Source organism: Entelurus aequoreus, linkage group LG16 (assembly GCF_033978785.1).
Source record: "Entelurus aequoreus isolate RoL-2023_Sb linkage group LG16, RoL_Eaeq_v1.1, whole genome shotgun sequence".
Classification (NCBI taxonomy): domain Eukaryota; kingdom Metazoa; phylum Chordata; class Actinopteri; order Syngnathiformes; family Syngnathidae; genus Entelurus; species Entelurus aequoreus.
The window spans coordinates 25576552-25596551 of NC_084746.1; the positions used below are offsets into that span (position 1 = coordinate 25576552).

General features: G+C 40.8%; 1 protein-coding gene across 1 annotated transcript in view; it reads right to left on the reverse strand.

The window, feature by feature from the left end:
• The window catches only part of tmie (transmembrane inner ear), a 34078-nt gene extending 18687 nt beyond the window's left edge, over positions 1 to 15391 (reverse strand). Inside the window, exon 1 of the mRNA XM_062023493.1 lies at positions 15239 to 15391. Coding sequence (XP_061879477.1) covers positions 15239 to 15340 — 102 coding nt within the window. The 5' untranslated portion in view covers positions 15341 to 15391. The remainder of the gene's footprint in view (positions 1 to 15238) is intronic.
• Between the last annotated feature and the right edge of the window lie 4609 nt (positions 15392 to 20000).

Consider the following 20000-nt stretch of genomic DNA (forward strand, 5'->3'; position numbering starts at 1 on the left):
GGTACACGTGCATTCCTCACTGTAGGATTTGAGGATTCTTCCAGCTCAAGAACCAATCTGGCCTTCTCCTGCTTATAGCCCAGGGTGATGGACTGGATCGGCAGATGCAGCGAAGTTGCCCCAAATAAGCCAGTGTCGGAGAAGCAACGCGGTAGGCCCAGCCACTTTCGGATGTAGGAGTTGGCTAGTCTGTCCAACCCGTTGGCTGTTGAGGATGGAATCTCGCACATCTTCAGTGGCCACATAACCCTTTGGTACAGTGTGAAGTTGTAGCACCACAACTTGTACTTTCCGGGGAGCTGGCTCTTGTTGATACTCGCTAGGCCTTCTGAGAGTTGTTTCCGTGCTGCCTTGCCTGCGTGCTTGTCTGACAGGTCCGCATTGTACTGCCTCCCCAGGCTTTGGATGGACTGGTTGACCAGTAGCAGGATTTGCTCACCTCCCGCAACAAAGATGGTTTTGTCGTTCCTGGTGCCTTTGCGCAAGGAGAGGCTTCGTGACTTGGAGGGTTTTATCTTCATCCGTGCCCATGTCACTAGCTCATCGAGCCTCTTCAGGCACCTTCTCGTGCATGGGTGCAGGACCACAGTGACATCGTCCATGTAGCTTCGGAGTGGTGGAAGCCTCTGCCCTGTCTGCAGCCTCATTCCTCCTACAGTCTGACGGTCTCCGCGGAGGATGATTTCAAAAGCTGCGACAAAGAGGACTGGGGAGATGGAACCCCCCATGGCGATGCCTACTTCCAGACGCTGCCATCCTGTTGTAAAATCCTGGAGGCTGAAACACATCTGGAAGTCCCTGAAGTAGCTGGTTACCAGGTTGATGATGGCAACAGGGACGTGGAAGAACTCCAATGCAAACTGGATGAGTTTGTGAGGGACAGAACCATAAGCATTTGCAAGGTCAAGCCACACCACGTGGAGGTCGCTCTTCTCCTGCTTGGCCCTCTGGATCTGTGCCCAAGTCATTGAAGAATGCTCCACGCATCCTGGAAAACCTGGTACTCCTGCTTTCTGGCAGCTGGTGTCAATATAGCCATTCCCTGTGAGGTAAGAGGTTAGTCTCTTGGCCATGACTGCAAAGAAGATCTTTCCCTCGACATTCAACAGGGCAATGCTCCTGAATTGGCTGATGTTATGGGACTCCTGTTCCTTCGGAATAAACACCGCCACAGCTCTCTGCCACTCCGACGGAATGAGTAGATTCTTCCATGCTATGATCATTAGCTTCCACAAGCATTTCAGCACTTGGGGGCAGTTCTTGAGTAGCTTGTATATATATATATATATATATATATATATATATATATATATATATATATATATATATATACACACACACACATGTATATATATATATATATATATATATATATATATATATATATATATATATATATATATATATATATATATATATATATATATATATATATATATATATATATATATATATATATATATATATATATATATATATATATATATATACACACATGTAAATATATCCATCCATCAATCCATTGTCTACCGCTTGTCCCTTAAGGGTTGTGGGGGGTGCTGGAGCCTATTCCAGCTGCATAAGGGCGGAACTACCGGAAGTGAGAAATGTAATGTAGAGGAGAAAAAGTGGACAACCTGATAAGAGAAACAAACCATTAAAAACATGTCCTACCTGTGAGTCAGCAGCACCGTAGCACTCTAAGTCACAGACGTCTAAAGGACAGACATTTAACCATAAAAATGTTTGAAGTGCTACAGTTGTCAGTTTGTTCTGTGTCCTAACTGTACAAATTAGACGATCTAGCATTACCTTGGGTGCACAGACGCCGCTTGCTGTCAACTCTGACCTCAGGTCCGTCACTCAAATACGCTCATGGGCAAACATTAAACAGTAACAGCTGCTACTTTTACATGATGGAAAAAGAGCATTTTAAGAGACTCCTACAAAATGTTAAAATATATTGTTAAAATATTTCATAAAACTACTGCAGTTGTTTGCATTACATGCTATTGAATAGTTTTTCAAACAATATTTATTATCTAAAAGTTTGTCAACTCATCCTGGAGATTCAAACTAACACTTTTCCTAATTCATGCCACAAAATGATTTTTCCGGAATTCCGTTTAAATGATTAATGTAACTAATCTAACAAATTATCTTTCCGATCCGAAACCAAGTAAAATTAAGGCTGGTATCGTGATACGGATCCGATTCCGATACTTTGTGCTAAAATGTGTCTTTTCAAATACAAAACCCAAAACCAGTGAAGTTGGCACGTTGTGTAAATCGTAAATAAAAACAGAATACAATGATTTGCAAATCCTTTTCAACTTATATTCAATTGAATGGACTGCAAAGACAAGATGTTCAAACTGAGAAAAACATTTATTTTTTTTTGCAAATAATCATTAACTTAGAATTTAATGGCAGCAACACATTGCAAAAAAGTTGGCACAGGGGCATTTTTACCACTGTGTTACATGACCTTTCCTTTTAACAACACTACACACCAAATACAAATCCATAAAAGGAAAACAGCACAAAATCCAATTTTATGGCAATATAATTATGAAAATCAACCCTTTTGTGTGTGTCAATAGAATGAATACCTTCCGTTCATTCTATTTCCAATTATGAAACGCAAACCAAAAAACAAAATTAGGGCCGTTTTTTGGGTTTTTATTATGTATGGCAGATTTTAAAACAAAAAATACGGGTTGATTATCATTAAAATATTGCCATAAAATTGGATTTTGTGCTGTTTCCTTTTGTGTTTTTTTTTATTTTTCCAGATAAACAAAAAAATGTAATATATGTTCATCCAAAATGCAAAAATGCATGTTTATCTGTGTCATGACAAATTGAACCGGAAGTAGTATTTTAGGTATGTGTCCCTTCCGTTCAGTCTATTTCAGATTCTTAAATGCACATAAAAAAACAAACAAACAAAAAATGTTTTCTATTTTCATTTCTGAAATAAAAGTTGGACAACTATTTAATGACACTTAAGACACTAAGACTCCTGCTGAACAAAGATGTTACAGTTATGCTAAAAACATGCTAAACGCGAAGGAAACGCTAAAATACTACTTCCGGTTCAATTTGTCATCACACAGATAAACACGCATTTTTGCATTTTGATGAACATAAATTGGATGTTTGTGTTTATCTGGAAAACTACAAATCCATAAAAGGAAAACAGCACAAAATCCAAATGTATGGCAATATTTTAATGAAAATCCACCCTTTTTTGTGTGTTTTAAAATCTGCCATACATAATAAAAATAAAAAAACGGCCCTAATTTTGTTTTTTGAATTGGAAATAGAATGAACGGAAGGTACACGGACTGTTGTGAATACTTTCTGGGTGCACCGTAACACATCCTTCAACACAAATTGTCGAATAACTTTTTACACACATTTGTGAGGTGAGTTTCGTCAATACACTCGTGTATGCAATTGTACTGTAAATGTAAAAATCATGTTTGTTATTTTTGGATACACATTTAAAGATGCGTGTTCTTCTTCTATATCCTCAAACAAACTGTTCAACTATGTTTTATTACACAGCATAGCTATCTTATTAAATATTAATGGAAGCTTCTGGCAGTGGGTTGTAAAGGCACCTTGTCTAATATGCAGTCACAGCAGGGTCACATGTATCTCCTTTGGTGCCCAACTACCCACACACACACACCATTCAAGCACCCTCGCTACCCTCTTTTCTCACCGCTGCATTCTCTAATGTTCCCATCTCAAGATGTTCTGCCTGTTGCTATTTCTTAACCGTGTCAATTTCAGCAATATTTCTGGGAAATAATGTCACTGATGTCTGAAAAGTTGTCTCTGGAGCAAGGGAGGAGAAAAATGAAACTGAAAGAAGTAAGAGTGGATCTATAAGTGGCCTCGCTAAAGCCTGGTTTTCATTTCCCGGGTGACGGCCATGCATCGATAAGCCAATTGGAAAAAAAGATGTTATACTGGAAACATTATACGTTAGTTGCCGATAAATGACAAAAGGCACACTTATTACATTTGCTATAGAAACTGATTTATTATCACGTCGACACAGCAAGAAAAGTAGGAAGTCGAGGCTTATTTGTCTAGCAATACTGGAGCTGCCACTATTGTTTCGCATTGGAAAAGTTGTATTCAAACATAAATGGATGAATAATTATACCAAAATCTTCAATTATTGATTAATATATAAAGTACAGAAAGTATTTGAAAAAAATATATATTTTAAGTAAAGCTTTGAAACCCACTACTACCGACCACACAGTCTGATAGTTTATATATCAATGATGAAATATTAACATTGCAACACATGCCAATACGGCCGGGTTAACTTATAAAGTGCAATTTTAAATTTCCCGCTAAACTTCCGGTTGAAAACGTCTATGTATGATGACGTATGCGCGTGACGTCAATCGTTGAAATGGAAGTATTGGTACACCATTGAATCCAATACAAAAAAGCTCTGTTTTCATCTCAAAATTCCACAGTATTCTGGACATCTGTGTTGGTGAATCTTTTGCAATTTGTTTAATGAACAATGAAGACTGCAAAGAAGAAAGTTGTAGGTGCGATCGGTGTATTAGCGGCTGGCTGCAGCAACACAACCAGGAGGACTTTGACTTGGATAGCAGACGTGCTAACCGACGCTAGCCGCCGACCGCACGGATGATCAGGTGAAGTCCTTCGTCCTTCCGTCGATCGCTGGAACGGAGGTCACGGGTGTTGATGAGCAGATGAGGGCTGGCTGGCGTAGGTGGAGCGCTAATGTTTTTATCATAGCTCTGTGAGGTCCCGTTGCTAAGTTAGCTTCAATGGCGTCATTAGCAACAGCATTGTTAAGCTTCACCAAGCTGGGAATTATTAACCGTGTATTTACAGGTCCATGGTTTAATAGTATTGTTGATCTTCTGTCTATCCTTCCAGTCAGAGATTTATTTATTTTGTTTCTATCTGCATTTGAGCCCGATGCTATCACGTTAGCTCAGTAGCTAAAGAGCTTCACCGATGTATTGTCGTGGAGATAAAAGTCACTGTGAATGTCCATTTTGCGTTCTCGACTCTCATTTTCAAGAGGATATAGTATCCGAGGTGGTTTAAAATACAAATCCGTGATCCACAATAGAAAAAGGAGAAAGTCTGGAATCCAATGAACCATTGAACCTACGGTCAGAGTGAAAAAAGATATGTCCTGCACTTCACTGTAGTCCTTCACTCTCACTTTCCTCATCCACGAATCTTTCATCCTCGCTCAAATTAATGGGGTAATCGTCGCTTTCTCGGTCCGAATCTCTCTCGCTGCATTGTAAACAATGGGAAAATGTGAGGAGTTCTTCCTCCGGTGACTTCACGCTACTTCCGGTACAGGCAAGGCTTTTTTTTATCAGCGACCGAAAGTTGCAAAATGTATCGTCGTTGTTCTCTACTAAATCCTTTCAGCAAAAATATGGCAATATTGCGAAATGATCAAGTATGACACATGGATCTGCTATCCCCGTTTAAATAAAAAAATGTCATTTCAGTAGGCCTTTAACTGCCTCACTCAAGTCTGTGTGCTAACGTAAGAACAATTCCAAACCGTATGCTTTAGATAGTAGATAGATAGTACTTTATTGATTCCTTCGGGAGAGTTCCCTCAGGAAAATTTAAAGTTTACCAGTTATAGCAAAGCTGAGTTAAACTCCGTAGTTCATTTTGACCTGAATTGTGATGGTTTTAGCATGTCATGAACTAAACCAAAGCTGAAGAATATCAAATAGTGGCTGCAATTTCCGCAACTTTCCGCATTTAGATTCTGTTTGTAGCGAACATTGATTCCATCCGCTATTCAGATGACCTAAGTCTATGTTTCTGTTTACCATCGTGAACCCGGTAGTGAGGCGGTAAAATGACGATTCCGATTGGCTGTTCCGCCGTGTCTTTTTTATGCTTTACATCCGTGCCTGAAAGAATGCTTCATTATTCAATAATCACTCATTCTTCTGTTGTTTGATACTTTACATTAGTTTTGGATCATACCACAAATTTGGGTGTCAATCCGATACCCAGGGTCCAGGGATATATTTCCTGACTTTATAAACATAATATACATTTTTTTTAAACGAAAGAAGATGTTGCGATGCCAAAAAATATTGACGTAATCATAGTAGTATCGACTAGATACGCTACTGTACTTGGTATCATTACAGTGGATGTTAGATGTAGATCCACCAATGGCGTTTGTTTACATTTTGACGCCGATGCGCTACGGTGAGTAGTGAAGCATGTTTAGCTATTCCTCGTCCTGCAGGGATGATACTTGTAAGAAACTGACTTTATTTGTCGCCATGGAGGCGAGGATTAGTGATCTAGAAGTAGCTAAAACACTGCCGACTGGGGCTGGACTTTAGCCGCTAGCTAGCTAGCCATGTCTTAAAGCACCTCTTCCTGAGGGTGTTTCAGTGTTATAACTTCACCTTTATCGTTAGTTTTCAAGCCAAAATGCGTCCGTTCTCCTTTTTCTGTCTACACACAGTGTCTGCGTGTAAGTACTCTGTGATTGTGCGCTGCCGAACATGCTCCTCTGCTCGTAAACCAGCAACGAGACGACGTGACGACGACGGGTGCGGGGGGAGTGGCGGACTGGTACTTTTCAGAGGCGGTATAGTACCGAATATGATTCATTAGTATTACGGTACTGTACTAACACAGTATACCGATATACAACCCTAGTACTCAGTGTACATCTCTAGAAATATCACGCTGGACGGTGTATACACAAACATACATGGAGCGTACAGAACTCTCCCCCGCCACCATCTTGGACTCTCCGACCACATCTCAATCATGTTGGCACGTGTATATCACCCCCTGTTGGGCTGGATCAGGCCAACAAAGAGGACTGTCACTGTGTGGCCCAAAGATGCAGCCTCAGTGCTCGAGGACTGCTTTTAATGCACAGACTGGCAGGTCTTCGGGGAGGCAGCAATATGTGAGGGTAAGGTGGATCTGAAGGATTATGCCTCCTTCATCCTCTGCTTCATCTCTAAATGTGTTGATGATGCCACTTCCACCAGGGCGGTAAACCTCTAACTGAACCAAAAACCCTGGCTAAATGCTGAGGTGAGAGCTCTTCTGAAAGCTAGGAATGCTGCGTTCAGGGCAGAGGAGACATCAGCACTCGAGAGTGGTGAGGAAAAAAAACTGATTGCAGGCATTGCAAGGGCCAAAGCCACATATGCCCAAAAAATCCAGGATCACTTCAACACCAATGACCCATGGAGCATGTGAAAGGGCATTAAGTGCATCACAAACTACAACATCAGGGATGCACAATGCCCAGGGGAGCCCTCCTTGCCAGATGCCCTCAACACTTTCTACGCCCACTTCGAGGACCCTGGCAACCCTTTTACCAATACCAGACTCACCCCACCACCAGGTGACACGCCCCTCAGTGTGACCACATCAGATTTGAGGAGGACTCTTCAGAGGATCAACCCACGCAAAGCTTCAGGCCCCGAAAAAAATCCCAAGGCGGGTACTGAGAGACTGTGCACACCATCTGTCTGAGGTGCTGACAGACATCTTTTAACACCTCAGTGTCACTGGCATCTGTCCCCACCTGTTTAAAGACAGCCATGCGTATCCCTGTCCCCATGAGCTCCACAGTGAGAGGCCTGAATGACTACCGACCTGTTGCACTTATCCCGGTAGTCATGAAGTGTTTCGAGAGAATGGTCATGACTCATGACTCTCCAAATATGGACACTCATCAGTTAACCGCTACGTACGCCTACTCTTCTTGGACTTCTCCGCAGCCTTCAATGCAATCATCCCACAGACCCTGATGCAGAAGCTCACCTCTCTGAGACTGAGTCCAACACTGGGGAACTGGGTCTTGGACTTCCTGACCAATAGACCTCAGACTGTCAGGATCCACAACACTGTTTCCTCCTTAATCACCGTCAGTACTGGTCTTTCCCCAGGGTTGTGTGCTGAGCCCCCTCCTCTTTCACTATGCTGACGTATGACTACTCGGTGAGACAACCCAGCTGTCATATAGTAAAGCTCACAGACGACACAGCAGTAGTGGGACGCATCGCTAACAACGATGAGTCTGAATACAGAAAGGAGGTGGAACACCTGGAGCAGTGATGCAGAGAAAACAACCTGTTTGAGAGCCACTTATTCACAAATTTGATTGGCAAAAATGTGCGGGGAAGTTGCAGGCATTGGACGAAGTTGCAAGGCTTCACATAATTTGCGGGAAATGGTTGATATTGTGTGTCAATCACTGTCCCTGAAAACCTCAAATAAAGCCAGAAATCTTGGGGTTATTTTAGATTCTGATTTACATTTCGACAGTCACATCAAATCAGCAACAAAATCGGCCTACTATCACCTCAAAAATGTAACAAGACTTAGAGGGCTCATGTCAGCTCAAGACTTTGAAAAACTTGTATAGGCCTTTATTACCAGTAGGCTAGACTATTGTAATGGTCTCCTTGCAGGTCTTCCCAAAAAAAATTGTCAGGCAGCTACAGCTTGTTCAGAACGCTGCTGCTAGAGTTCTAACAAAGACCAAAAAATGTGAGCACATTACACCAATTCTTAAATCCTTACATTTGCTCCCTGTACATCAGATAATTGATTTCCAAATCCTCCTGCTCACATATAAATCACTACATGGTTTAGGGCCCAAGTATATCACTGATATGTTCCCACTATATAAGCCCTCTAGATCACTACGATCTTCTGAGACCAATCTGTTAGCGGTTCCAAGAGTAAACTCAAATCAAGGGAGCGCATCATTCAGTCACTATGCAACAAATAGCTGGAATAAACTTCCTGAAGATGTCAGACTCTCCCCAACTCTGACTACTTTTAAAACTAGACTGAAGACTTATGTTCACCTTAGCTTTCAGCTAAATATTTTAATCTTTTAACTTCTAACGTCCGCACTGTTTTTATTTTTATTTTTATTGTCTGCATTTTAATTTTGCTTTTATTTTCTTTCATTTCACTTTGTTGTCTGTGAAGCACTTTGAGTCTGCCTTGAGTATGAAAAGTTGCCTTGCCTTGCCTTGAATTTCCCTTAATTAAGTTTTTTTGAATCTGTATTCATTGGTGAATACTATTACATACACAATGACCAAAAACTACAAATACAAAAAACACTGTTTTATTACCATTGTAGCTTTTTGAAAATAAAAAGGTTAGCTTTGGTACATAGTAAAACACATAATTTTTTTCTCCTAAAGTCGTGAATAAAGTTACGTGGTGTGGAAGAAACCAGACTGATTCTATTTTTTAAATGTTGTCCTTCGTTGTTCCTGCTATAATTTCAGGACTCTCCACCAATTACAGTAAAAAAGAAAGAAAAAAAACACTATATTGGGTTACTGGCATCAGCATGTTAAAAATCAAAGCACGGTGACACAAAATCATTATTATGTTTGTTTCACCGTTTTTCTTTAAAGACAGCTTTAATTGCAGTTCACTAAGTCTGTATAATGCAGATAATTATCACTCACATGTGAGTGCAACTCCCACAGCCGGATTAGCCTTAAACAAGGATCTCGAGCACGTTCTTAAATTACTTTTTTCCTTTGCTTGCGTAATACCATAGGTCACGTCCTCTACAAAGGGCATTTCATTTGATGTGGCGGGATTAGTGGTTATAATCCTTAAATTTGCTCTGCATGCTACAAACAAACCAAGAACACTTTGAGAAGATACCATATGTTTGAGCTCTATCTTCACATACACTCACCGTGCACTTTATTAGTCACACATCTAATTACATATTTTTTGCTGTTACTTTTTACAGTGATACCACAAAAGCGTACCAGTGATGCCAAAGGAAAAATTTAAAAACCATGAACCCCTCCAATACCAGAGTTGGGTAGTAACGAGCTACATTTAGCCCGTTACATTTACTTAAGTAACTTTTTTGGATAAATTGAGTACTTTTGAGAAGAAGCACTACTTTTACTCGGTTACATTGTGTTTCATTCCGATCGTTACATTTATTTATATCACAATTGTTTATAATTATCGATTAAAGGCCTACTGAAATGAATGTTTTTTATTCAAACGGGGATAGCAGATCCATTCTATGTGTCATACTTGATCATTTCGCGATATTGCCATATTTTTGCTGAAAGGATTTAGTAGAGAACAACGACGATAAAGTTCGCAACTTCAACTTTTTTACAGATACAAGCATGGAAACTAGAACTTACATGGAGCTGTGAAAATAGCAGAAACTGAATTATTTGACAAATCAGACTAATTCAGTACATAAACGTACTGACTGTTTAAAGTGACATGGTGTCAGACAAGGCAGCAAAAAAAATTATATGATTACTTTTAAACTAGTAAAAATAACCTTTATATCATGTGCTGTCATGTGTGTCAGTAGAAATATTTACATTTCAGCTGACAGGAATTCCACTACTAACTAGAGAAAACATATTGAAGTAAATTGTAAAATTAATTATTTAAGAATGTGTGTGTGTGTGTGTGTGTGTGTGTGTGTGTGTGTGTGTGTGTGTGTGTGTGTGTGTGTGTGTGTGTGTGTGTGTGTGTGTGTGTGTGTGTGTGTGTGTGTGTGTGTGTGTGTGTGTGCGTTACCTTCTTGAGACCTCTGAAAAATGCCTACCTCGTTAGGACCACCCTTTCTAGATATATAAAGATTTATATTTACAACATTAATAACATATACAAACTATGCAAATATAAAAAAGGTAAGCCTTTTAGTTAATTTTCTTGGGGGGGGATTTTTTGTTTGTAATTGGTTTTTAATCTTCATTATTTACTTCAGGTTATTACAGTATATCTCTATATACATATTTATTTTTATTAATTTTGGCCAAAGGGGGCGTATTTCAATTTCTTTCACACACTTGTTATTACATGTGTTGGCTAGAGGGGGGGCACTTTTAAAACCGACAGTCAATTTGAAAAATCCCTCCTATTTGGGACCACCCTAATTTTGATAGATTTTACCACCAGGGGTGCAAATGAGCTCTATTTTTTGTTTTTTGCCGATGACAAACGAGTCACGGACCACAGATGGCCCCTGTGCCGCACTTTGGGCAATACAGCTGTTAATGGCCAATATAGTCTTAATACCGTAGTGTATTTGTGAAGTGAAGTGTGAAGTGAATTACATTTATATAGCGCTTTTTCTCGAGTGACTCAAAGCGCTTTACATAGTGAAACCCAATATCTAAGTTACATTCAAACCAGTGTGGGTGGCACTGGGAGCAGGTGGGTAAAGTGTCTTGCCCAAGGACACAACGGCAGTGAGTAGGATGGCGGAAGCGGGGATCGAACCTGCAACCCTCAAGTTGCTGGCACGGCCGCTCTACCAACCGAGCTATACCGCCCAGTAAAAAATAGCTACTAAATAAATCAGAAGCTACTCACGAGTTACTAAATACTTGAGTAGTTTTTTCACATAATACTTACTCTTGTTCAAGTAGTTATTTTGGTGACTACTTTTTACTTTTACTTGAGTCATACTCTTCTAAAGTAACGGTACTCTATCCACCACTGTCCAATACACTCGTCTTTACATGGGTAAGTACACATACTATACATACAATTTGTTGACTTATTTTTACTAGAATGACTAAATGTTAATAAGAGACTTGACACATGACACACGTGATGGTGACGGTTTGACACCGGAACAGATATTTCTATAATTTCCAATGGGGGGGAAATGTATTCTAAATTTGACCAACTCAGAGGTCGGTTTAAGTCTGGAAAAGATTAATTCTATCGTAATTGATTTTTAAAGTAACAAATGTCACTACATTTTGGCGATTCTACTGCCTTGTTTATCTTACTTTCATAAAGGCAAGCCGCTTCTTCTTCTGGTGGTACATGGGCTCTACCTAGTAGTACGCCAAATAGTCATTTAATTAAACATTAAATCACACCGTGTTACTGTTCTGTCATGTCTGTTGATCATGTTTTTGTTTGGCCATGTGCTGTTTGTTTTTTGGACTCTTTTTAGTTCCTGGATTGTGCACTCTTGCTTGTTTTGTTACCATGACTACCATTAGTTCCACCTGCTTCACGTTTTCACATTTTGAGTCACGCACCTGTTTTCACTAATCATGTCACCAGTATTTAAGCTTGTAGTTGCCAGGCAGTCAGCCTGGTGACATTATCCATACTACCTCTGCTACCCATGAGATTCCTGTTTACTATAGTTCATGCTTCATGCCATGCCACAGTAAGTGTTTTTGTTTCATGTTCATAGTTAATTGCCTTTGTGCTAGTCTTTTGTTTCATTAGTCAAGTTTGTTCTCCGCCATTGTGCGGGCCTTTTGTTTGCTTTCTTTTTTGTAGTTTAGAGTTAAAAATTAATCATGTCTTTACCTTCACGCCTTGCCCGCTCCAACTTTACTTGCATCTCGGGAAAACAAACAACCCATAGTCCAAGTCTTGACATGTTCAAACTGTGTATAATGTTACTGCGGCCAAAAATATTAAATACACTTGTTAAATAAAACCGATGCCTTGTTTTTAGTGAATACTTAAACCTACTACTCTACTGTATTTGAATGTGGGTCATTATAGTGGTACTAGTCTTATCTGATGTGGTAATTGGTGAAAACATTTTTGAGAACCACTGTTCTAACTCTTGTGGATGTACTACCAGTCTGTGGTTGCCAGTGTTCTGTACTACATCATAGTGTGTTGGGGGGGGGGGGGGGGGGGGTACAGCTAAGAAGGACAGCTCCAGACTGGAGAAACTGATCAGGCGGGCCGGTTCTACGATCGGAATAAAACTGAACTCACTGGTGACGGTGGAAGAGAAGAGGACTATGAAAAAACTAGTGAGCATCCTGGATGATGCCAGTTAATGATGGGTTGATGAGGCGTCATGAAGCGTTTCGACACATTGCAAAACTGTATTGATACTGTGTCGATACTGTGTCACTAAATACTGACATCTGCTGGACATTAAAAATCCCTACAGGCAACCTTTTGGACCGACTCAACTGACACTGATTTTATGACTTAGTATATACAATAATATAAACCAAGTCATTGTCTTTCATTTAGGATTATTTCATATCTTAATTTAAATAAAAATATATTTTTATCTTTTTCAGATACAGTCAATAAATAATGTGAACATGTATCGTGACTAGGATGGTAGAAGGTGGGGATTGAACCCCAGTAACCAGCAACTCTCCGATTGCTGGCACGGCCACTCTACCAACTTCGCCACGCCGTCATTCCTGTAACTTTCTCTAGTAACAGCATTCCATGATTAATATCAATAAATTAACATTAATAATAAATGACATAGTGTAACTTTGTGTGGTGTTTGAGTTGTCCGACTTTTTGTGTGGCCTTAAACGCACCAGTGGCTTAGTGGTATGCGTGTTGTTGACGAACACCGTTAGGGCCGCTTGTTGTCACTCAAAGTTGCATTTCAAAATTACACAAAATAAATGTGTTTATTTTGTTTAGAATTCAGATGGGTTTGATTTGGTGTGCGCCGTATATTTGCTGTGCGGCGCACAGTGTGCGCAGAGGACGCTTGAGCAGTGCGCAATTGCGCAGGCGCGCACCTTAGAGGGAACGTTGCTCACAGGGCACAGAGGAGGCGTCAGCGCGATACAGTTCGCGTATCGGTCACGTGACCAAAGCAGCTCATGATCGGTCACGTGACTTTCTAAAAGCGGTACGCGCACCGACACAGGGTATCGCTCTATGAGCTCGACGCATGCGGCGATGCATCTGTGTTGCCGGTGTTGTACCGAAATCTGTTACCCATCGGAATTTGTAACTCCAGGGGGCGATGTTCCCATGGCGTTTGTTTGATGGTTAAACGGCAAGCCCAAGGACGAGGAGAAGAAGAAAGCTTGCGTAAATGGCGTAAACTATCCTTAATGCTGAAACGTCAGTTGCCAGAATTTCAGCATTAATAAATTACACATATTCTGGAAATCAATGACTTACTTTCATTATAGTATGAGTCCATTGTATCGCGTAAATGGCGTAAACTATCCTTAATGCTGAATATGTGTAATTTATTAATGCTGAAATTCTGACAACTGACGTTTCAGCATTAAGGATAGTTTACGCCATTTACGCAAGCGTTCTTCTTCTCCTCCTCTTTGGGCTTGCCGTTTAACCATCAAACAAACGCCATGGGAACATCGCCCCCTGGAGTTACAAATTCCGATGGGTAACAGATTTCGGTACAACACCGGACCCATCACTAATGCCAGTCACCCTTTGTGCATAGCGTTATCAGCAGCCAGAGGAGCCTGTTCAGTGCTAGACTGCTTCATCCCAAGTGCAGGACTAATACTCAAAAACTAGACCGTACAACTCCTCTCTGAGGGGGAGGGGGGGGGGGGGGGGTACTAGGATGACAGGGGATGCAAAACAATAACAGTGCAATACTTTTCATAACATGGTCACTACTGCCTAGTTTCTCTTGTTATATTCTTATTTTACTGTTATATTTTTATTCTCATTGTTGCTTTTTATTTTTATTCTTATTGTGATATTTTTCTATTTTGTTTCCATTCATACCCCCATTGTTTACTTTTGACTTTTTAAATTCGATCTCAATTCTGTACACTGCTGCTGGAATTTAAATTTTCCTGAAGGAATCAATAAATGATAAATGATAAATGGGTTATACTTGTATAGCGCTTTTCTACCTTTAAGGTACTCAAAGCGCTTTGACACTATTTCCACATTCACCCATTCACACACACATTCACACACTGATGGCGGGAGCTTTCCATGCAAGGCGCTAACCAGCAGCCATCAGGAGCAAGGGTGAAGTGTCTTGCCCAAGGACACAACGGACGTGACTAGGATGGTAGAAGGTGGGGATTGATCCCCAGTAACCAGCAACCTTCCAAATGCCGGCACGGCCACTCTACCAACTTCGCCATATCTATACCATAGCCATACCTATCTATCTATCTATCTATCTATCTAGAACTTTCGGTCATATTGTGAAAAAAGGAGCGCATGTGGCTAAACAAGCATCAATAACAACACAAGGGCAAGTCCTCCATAATAGATTGGATGTGTCAATCAATCACCTTCGGTCAATTAATACACATGCGTCACATTTGTACCTGCAAACACACATTGTACCAACACATGTATGGAAATCAACACGTTCTAGGTTAGGTAACCTGTTGTAGGACGTTGTGATGATGGTGTTTGTGTAACATGCTCTTACCTCGGGGTCCGGTATCTGTGACAAGACGGAAGGCAAGCACTGGGACAGCAGCAGCGGTGCCGTGAAGCCCCCCCTCAGAAGAATCTGTGGATCTCCAACCATTCTCTTCTCCCTGCATCCGCCCTTCCCCCTTCTCCTCTCTCCACTGCTTCCTTCTCTTCCTCTCTTGTCTGGCGCCCAATAAGGACTGTTCCACAACAGCGCCGCCCGCCCCCGCCCTGACACACCACCCGGCCAGGTGATTAAGGGTAGATATGATCTACCCCCAATGGTGGTCCGCTGTTCTCTTGTCTCTTTTCTATCTCACAATGCCGCAGCGCTGCATCCATACTGCTCGTCTGTAAGGGCGGAAGTCATGGCAGGCAGTTGGGGCCACATTAATTAATTAATAGACCTGGTGTGGTTTACAGCCAGCCCATCCTGTAAGTGTGTGTGTGTGTGTGTGTTCTTGAGGGGAATTGGACAATACAGTTCCAATGAGACTGGCCTGTGCAGGATACGGAAGCCTATGGCAGAGAGCATCCTCATCTTTATGACTCATAACCTGTCCACCATATGTGTGAATTAATGAGTTTACATTCTTTAAACCATTCCTTTTGCCTTGACAACGCAGTGAGTTAGGACAGGAGACGATCAGGGACACCGAAACAAACCCGCTAGTCAGCATAGTTAGCTAACCATCTCGTTAGCTTACATGTTGTTGCCTTCCGTTTGCTCTCCGAGCCACGACGTTGATGGATTTCTACTTTGCTGCTAATTAGTGTTGGCCGGATACCGGTACCAAAAGGATTTCCATACTTTTCGGTACTTTCCTAAATAAAGGGGACCACAAAAAATTGCATTATTGGCTTTATTTAAACAAAAAAATCTTAGGGTACATGAAACATAGGCTGACCATACGTCCTCTTTTCCCCGGACATGTCCTCTTTTGCGGAGGTGTCCGGGCGGGGTTTATTAAATGCCTCAAATGTCCGGCATTTTGAGTTAGAGTTGCGTGTACTTTCAATGTACGTCCAGGGTTAAGTTAAGAAGGGGTTAAAAAAAAACAACTGAAGGTGTGCGCACTAGTAACATTCGTGAGGGAGGGGCAGAGACACAGAGCGAGAGAGCTAGTGAGTGGAGAGAGACATGAAAACAAGAAATGCAGAAAAGTAAATGCTACTTCACGGATGATTTGCGGGAAAAGTATTTGTGTTTTGGTCCTGGCCGTGACACTTGGGAAGCAGAATGCACTGTGTGCAAAGCAGCAACGTATGTATCTGCGGCAAATAAAGATCTACAAGCCCATATCGACACTACAAAGCACAAAACAGCTGTGCAGGGCGAGAGCTTGTCTGCTGTTTTTTGTTTAAATTTAATTAACTTGTTTTGAGGCATTATTTATATTTACATTATATACAAGAGGTTATTTTGAATATTTCTACCTCTGCACTTTTTTTCCAAAACTGTGAATGTTACAGAATATAAGTGTGACTTATTTTGTTATACCGTCAACCAGTGTTGGCGTTAACACACTTTTTGTGGGTTTTTTTAGGTTTTTTTTAACATTTGTGGCCCACAGCTAATGTTTTAAAGGCTCACGGCACATTCTAAAAATACTATTAAAATGAACAAAAACATAACAAAAGTGAAATAAAAAAGCTTAAAGGTGAAATGTAATTTAGAAAAAGTTGCAATGTTGACTAATAAAACAAAGCTGGGTTTTCAAACGGTCGCTCAAAACATAATATTGAATCAAAATCAATGTTATTATGAATTATTGACCTATCAAAGGTTCCGATTATTTCACATCAAATATTCCACTTTGAAAAATATTTTTGGTGGAAGATTTTGCATATTTTGTGTGTTTGCCATAAAAAACATAGGTTTTTTTGGACAAAAACGGGAGGAAAACAAACAAACAACATAAAAAAAACTAAAACGTTTTGAAATGAGGAATAGATCTGAAGTTGATGTAGACTTCAGAGGTTTAAGTGTTAAATATAAAATGTATGTATGCCCTGGCACACCATTATCATCATTTCATGACCCAAGCAAAACACTTTTTACACTTTTATACTGAAATAAATACACCTACAACTTATTCAATAAAAACATAGAAAAAACTACCAGCAGCGGTAAAGTTTAGATCCATGAAGGAAAGAAGTAAGTGAACGAATGTTTATAACTGAATACATTTACATATGTATACACATTTGTTTTCTTTTGTATTATCTTTTTTAATGAATTAAGTAACGTTTATGACAACCTTTTTCCAAAACACAATATAGAATGTGAGATATAACAGGATAATGCATACATTTATCATTTGTTTTCAAAACGCTTACAAAAAAGTGGGACCCCAAAAATTTACTGTGGGACCCCATTTTTATGACTTGATGGGGTCCCTGGGACCCCATTTTGAAAATTCTTCGCGCCAACACTGCTGTCAACAGAGGAGAAAAAATGTTTTATTTAAATAAATATACTGTTGATCATAATATTTTATTAGAGCGTATCAAAACACGTATTGGGATGACAGACTTAGCCTTGTCTTGGTTTAACTCTTATCTTACTGACAGGATGCAGTGTGTCTCCCATAACAATGTGACCTCGGACTATGTTAAGGTAACGTGCGGAGTTCCCCAGGGTTCGGTTCTTGGCCCTGCACTCTTTAGTATTTACATGCTGCCGCTAGGTGACATCATACGCAAATACGGTGTTAGCTTTCACTGTTATGCTGATGACACCCAACTCTACATGCCCCTAAAGCTGACCAACACGCCGGATTGTAGTCAGCTGGAGGCGTGTCTTAATGAAATTAAACAATGGATGTCCGCTAACTTTTTGCAACTCAACGCTAAGAAAACGGAAATGCTGATTATCGGTCCTGGTCAACACCGACATCTATTTGATAATACCACCTTAACATTTGACAACCAAACAATTACACAAGGCGACTCGGTAAAGAATCTGGGTATTATCTTCCACCCAACTCTCTCGTTTGAGTCACACATTAAGGGTGTTACTAAAACGGCCTTCTTTCATCTCCGTAATATCGCTAAAATGCGTTCCATTTTGTCCACAAGCGATGCTGAGATCATTATTCATGCGTTCGTTACGTCTCGTCTCGATTACTGTAACGTATTATTTTCGGGCCTCCCTATGTCTAGCATTAAAAGATTACAGTTGGTACAAAATGCGGCTGCTAGACTTTTGACAAAAACAAGAAAGTTTGATCATATTACGCCTATACTGGCTCACTTGCACTGGCTTCCTGTGCACCTAAGATGCGACTTTAAGGTTTTACTACTTACGTATAAAATACTACACGGTCAAGCTCCTGCCTATCTTGCCGATTGTATTGTACCATATGTCCCGGCAAGAAATCTGCGTTCAAAGAACTCCGGCTTATTAGTGATTCCCAGAGCCCAAAAAAAGTCTGCGGGCTATAGAGCGTTTTCTATTCGGGCTCCAATACTATGGAATGCCCTCCCGGTAACAGTTAGAGATGCTACCTCAGTAGAAGCATTTAAGTCCCATCTTAAAACTCATTTGTATACTCTAGCCTTTAAATAGACTCCCTTTTTAGACCAGTTGATCTGCCGTTTCTTTTCTTTTCTTTTCTTTTCTCCTCTGCTCCCCTCTCCCTATGGAGGGGGAGGACACAGGTCCGGTGGCCACGGATTAAGTGCTGGCTGTCCAGAGTCAGGACCCGGGGTGTACCGCTAGCCTGTGCATCGGTTGGGGACATCTCTACGCTGCTGACCTGTCTCCGCTCGGGATGGTTTCCTGCTGGTCCCACTACGGACTGGACTTTCGCTGATGTGTTGGATCCACTGTGGACTGGACTTTCACAATATTATGTCAGACCCACTCGACATCCATTGCTTTCGGTCTCCCCTAGAGGTGGGGGGGGTTACCCACATATGCGGTCCTCTCCAAGGTTTCTCATAGTCATTCACATTGACGTCCCACTGGGGTGAGTTTTTCCTTGCCCGTATGTGGGCTCTGTACCGAGGATGTCGTTGTGGCTTGTGCAGCCCTTTGAGACACTTGTGATTTAGGGCTATATAAATAAACATTGATTGATTGATTGATTGATATTATTTATAAAGCAAGTTCGAGTATCATTGGCAAATGTTCACCTAGTTCCGGCCTTGGCGTGCTGCCCGCCTTGGCACACATATGTGTCCTCTTTTTCGGAATATGGTCAGCCTAATTAAACATATGTTTCTGATTGCAAGTTTGTCCTTAAATAAAATAGTGAACATACAAGACAACTTGTCTTTTAGTACTAAGTAAGCAAACAAAAGCAGGACGTATCTTTTTTCGCTCTGACCGTAACTTAGGTACAAGGGTTCATTGGATTCCACACTTTCTCCTTTTTCTATTGTGGATCACGGATTTGTATTTTAAACCACCTCGGATACTACATCCTCTTGAAAATGAGAGTCGAGAACGCAAAATGGACATTCACAGTGACTTTTATCTCCACGACAATACATCGGCGAAGCTCTTTAGCTACTGAGCTAATGTGATAGCATCGTGCTCAAATGCAGATAGAAACAAAATAAATAAACCCCTGACTGGAAGGATGGACAGAAGATCAACAATCGGCAAGAGTCGGCAAGAAACATATATTTCCCCAAAGTTACGTACGTGACATGCACATAGCGACACGCACGTACGGGCAAGCGATCAAATGTTTGGAAGCCAAAGCTGTACTCACGGTAGCGCGTTTGCTATCCATCTCAAAGTCCTCCTGGTTGTGTTGGTGTAG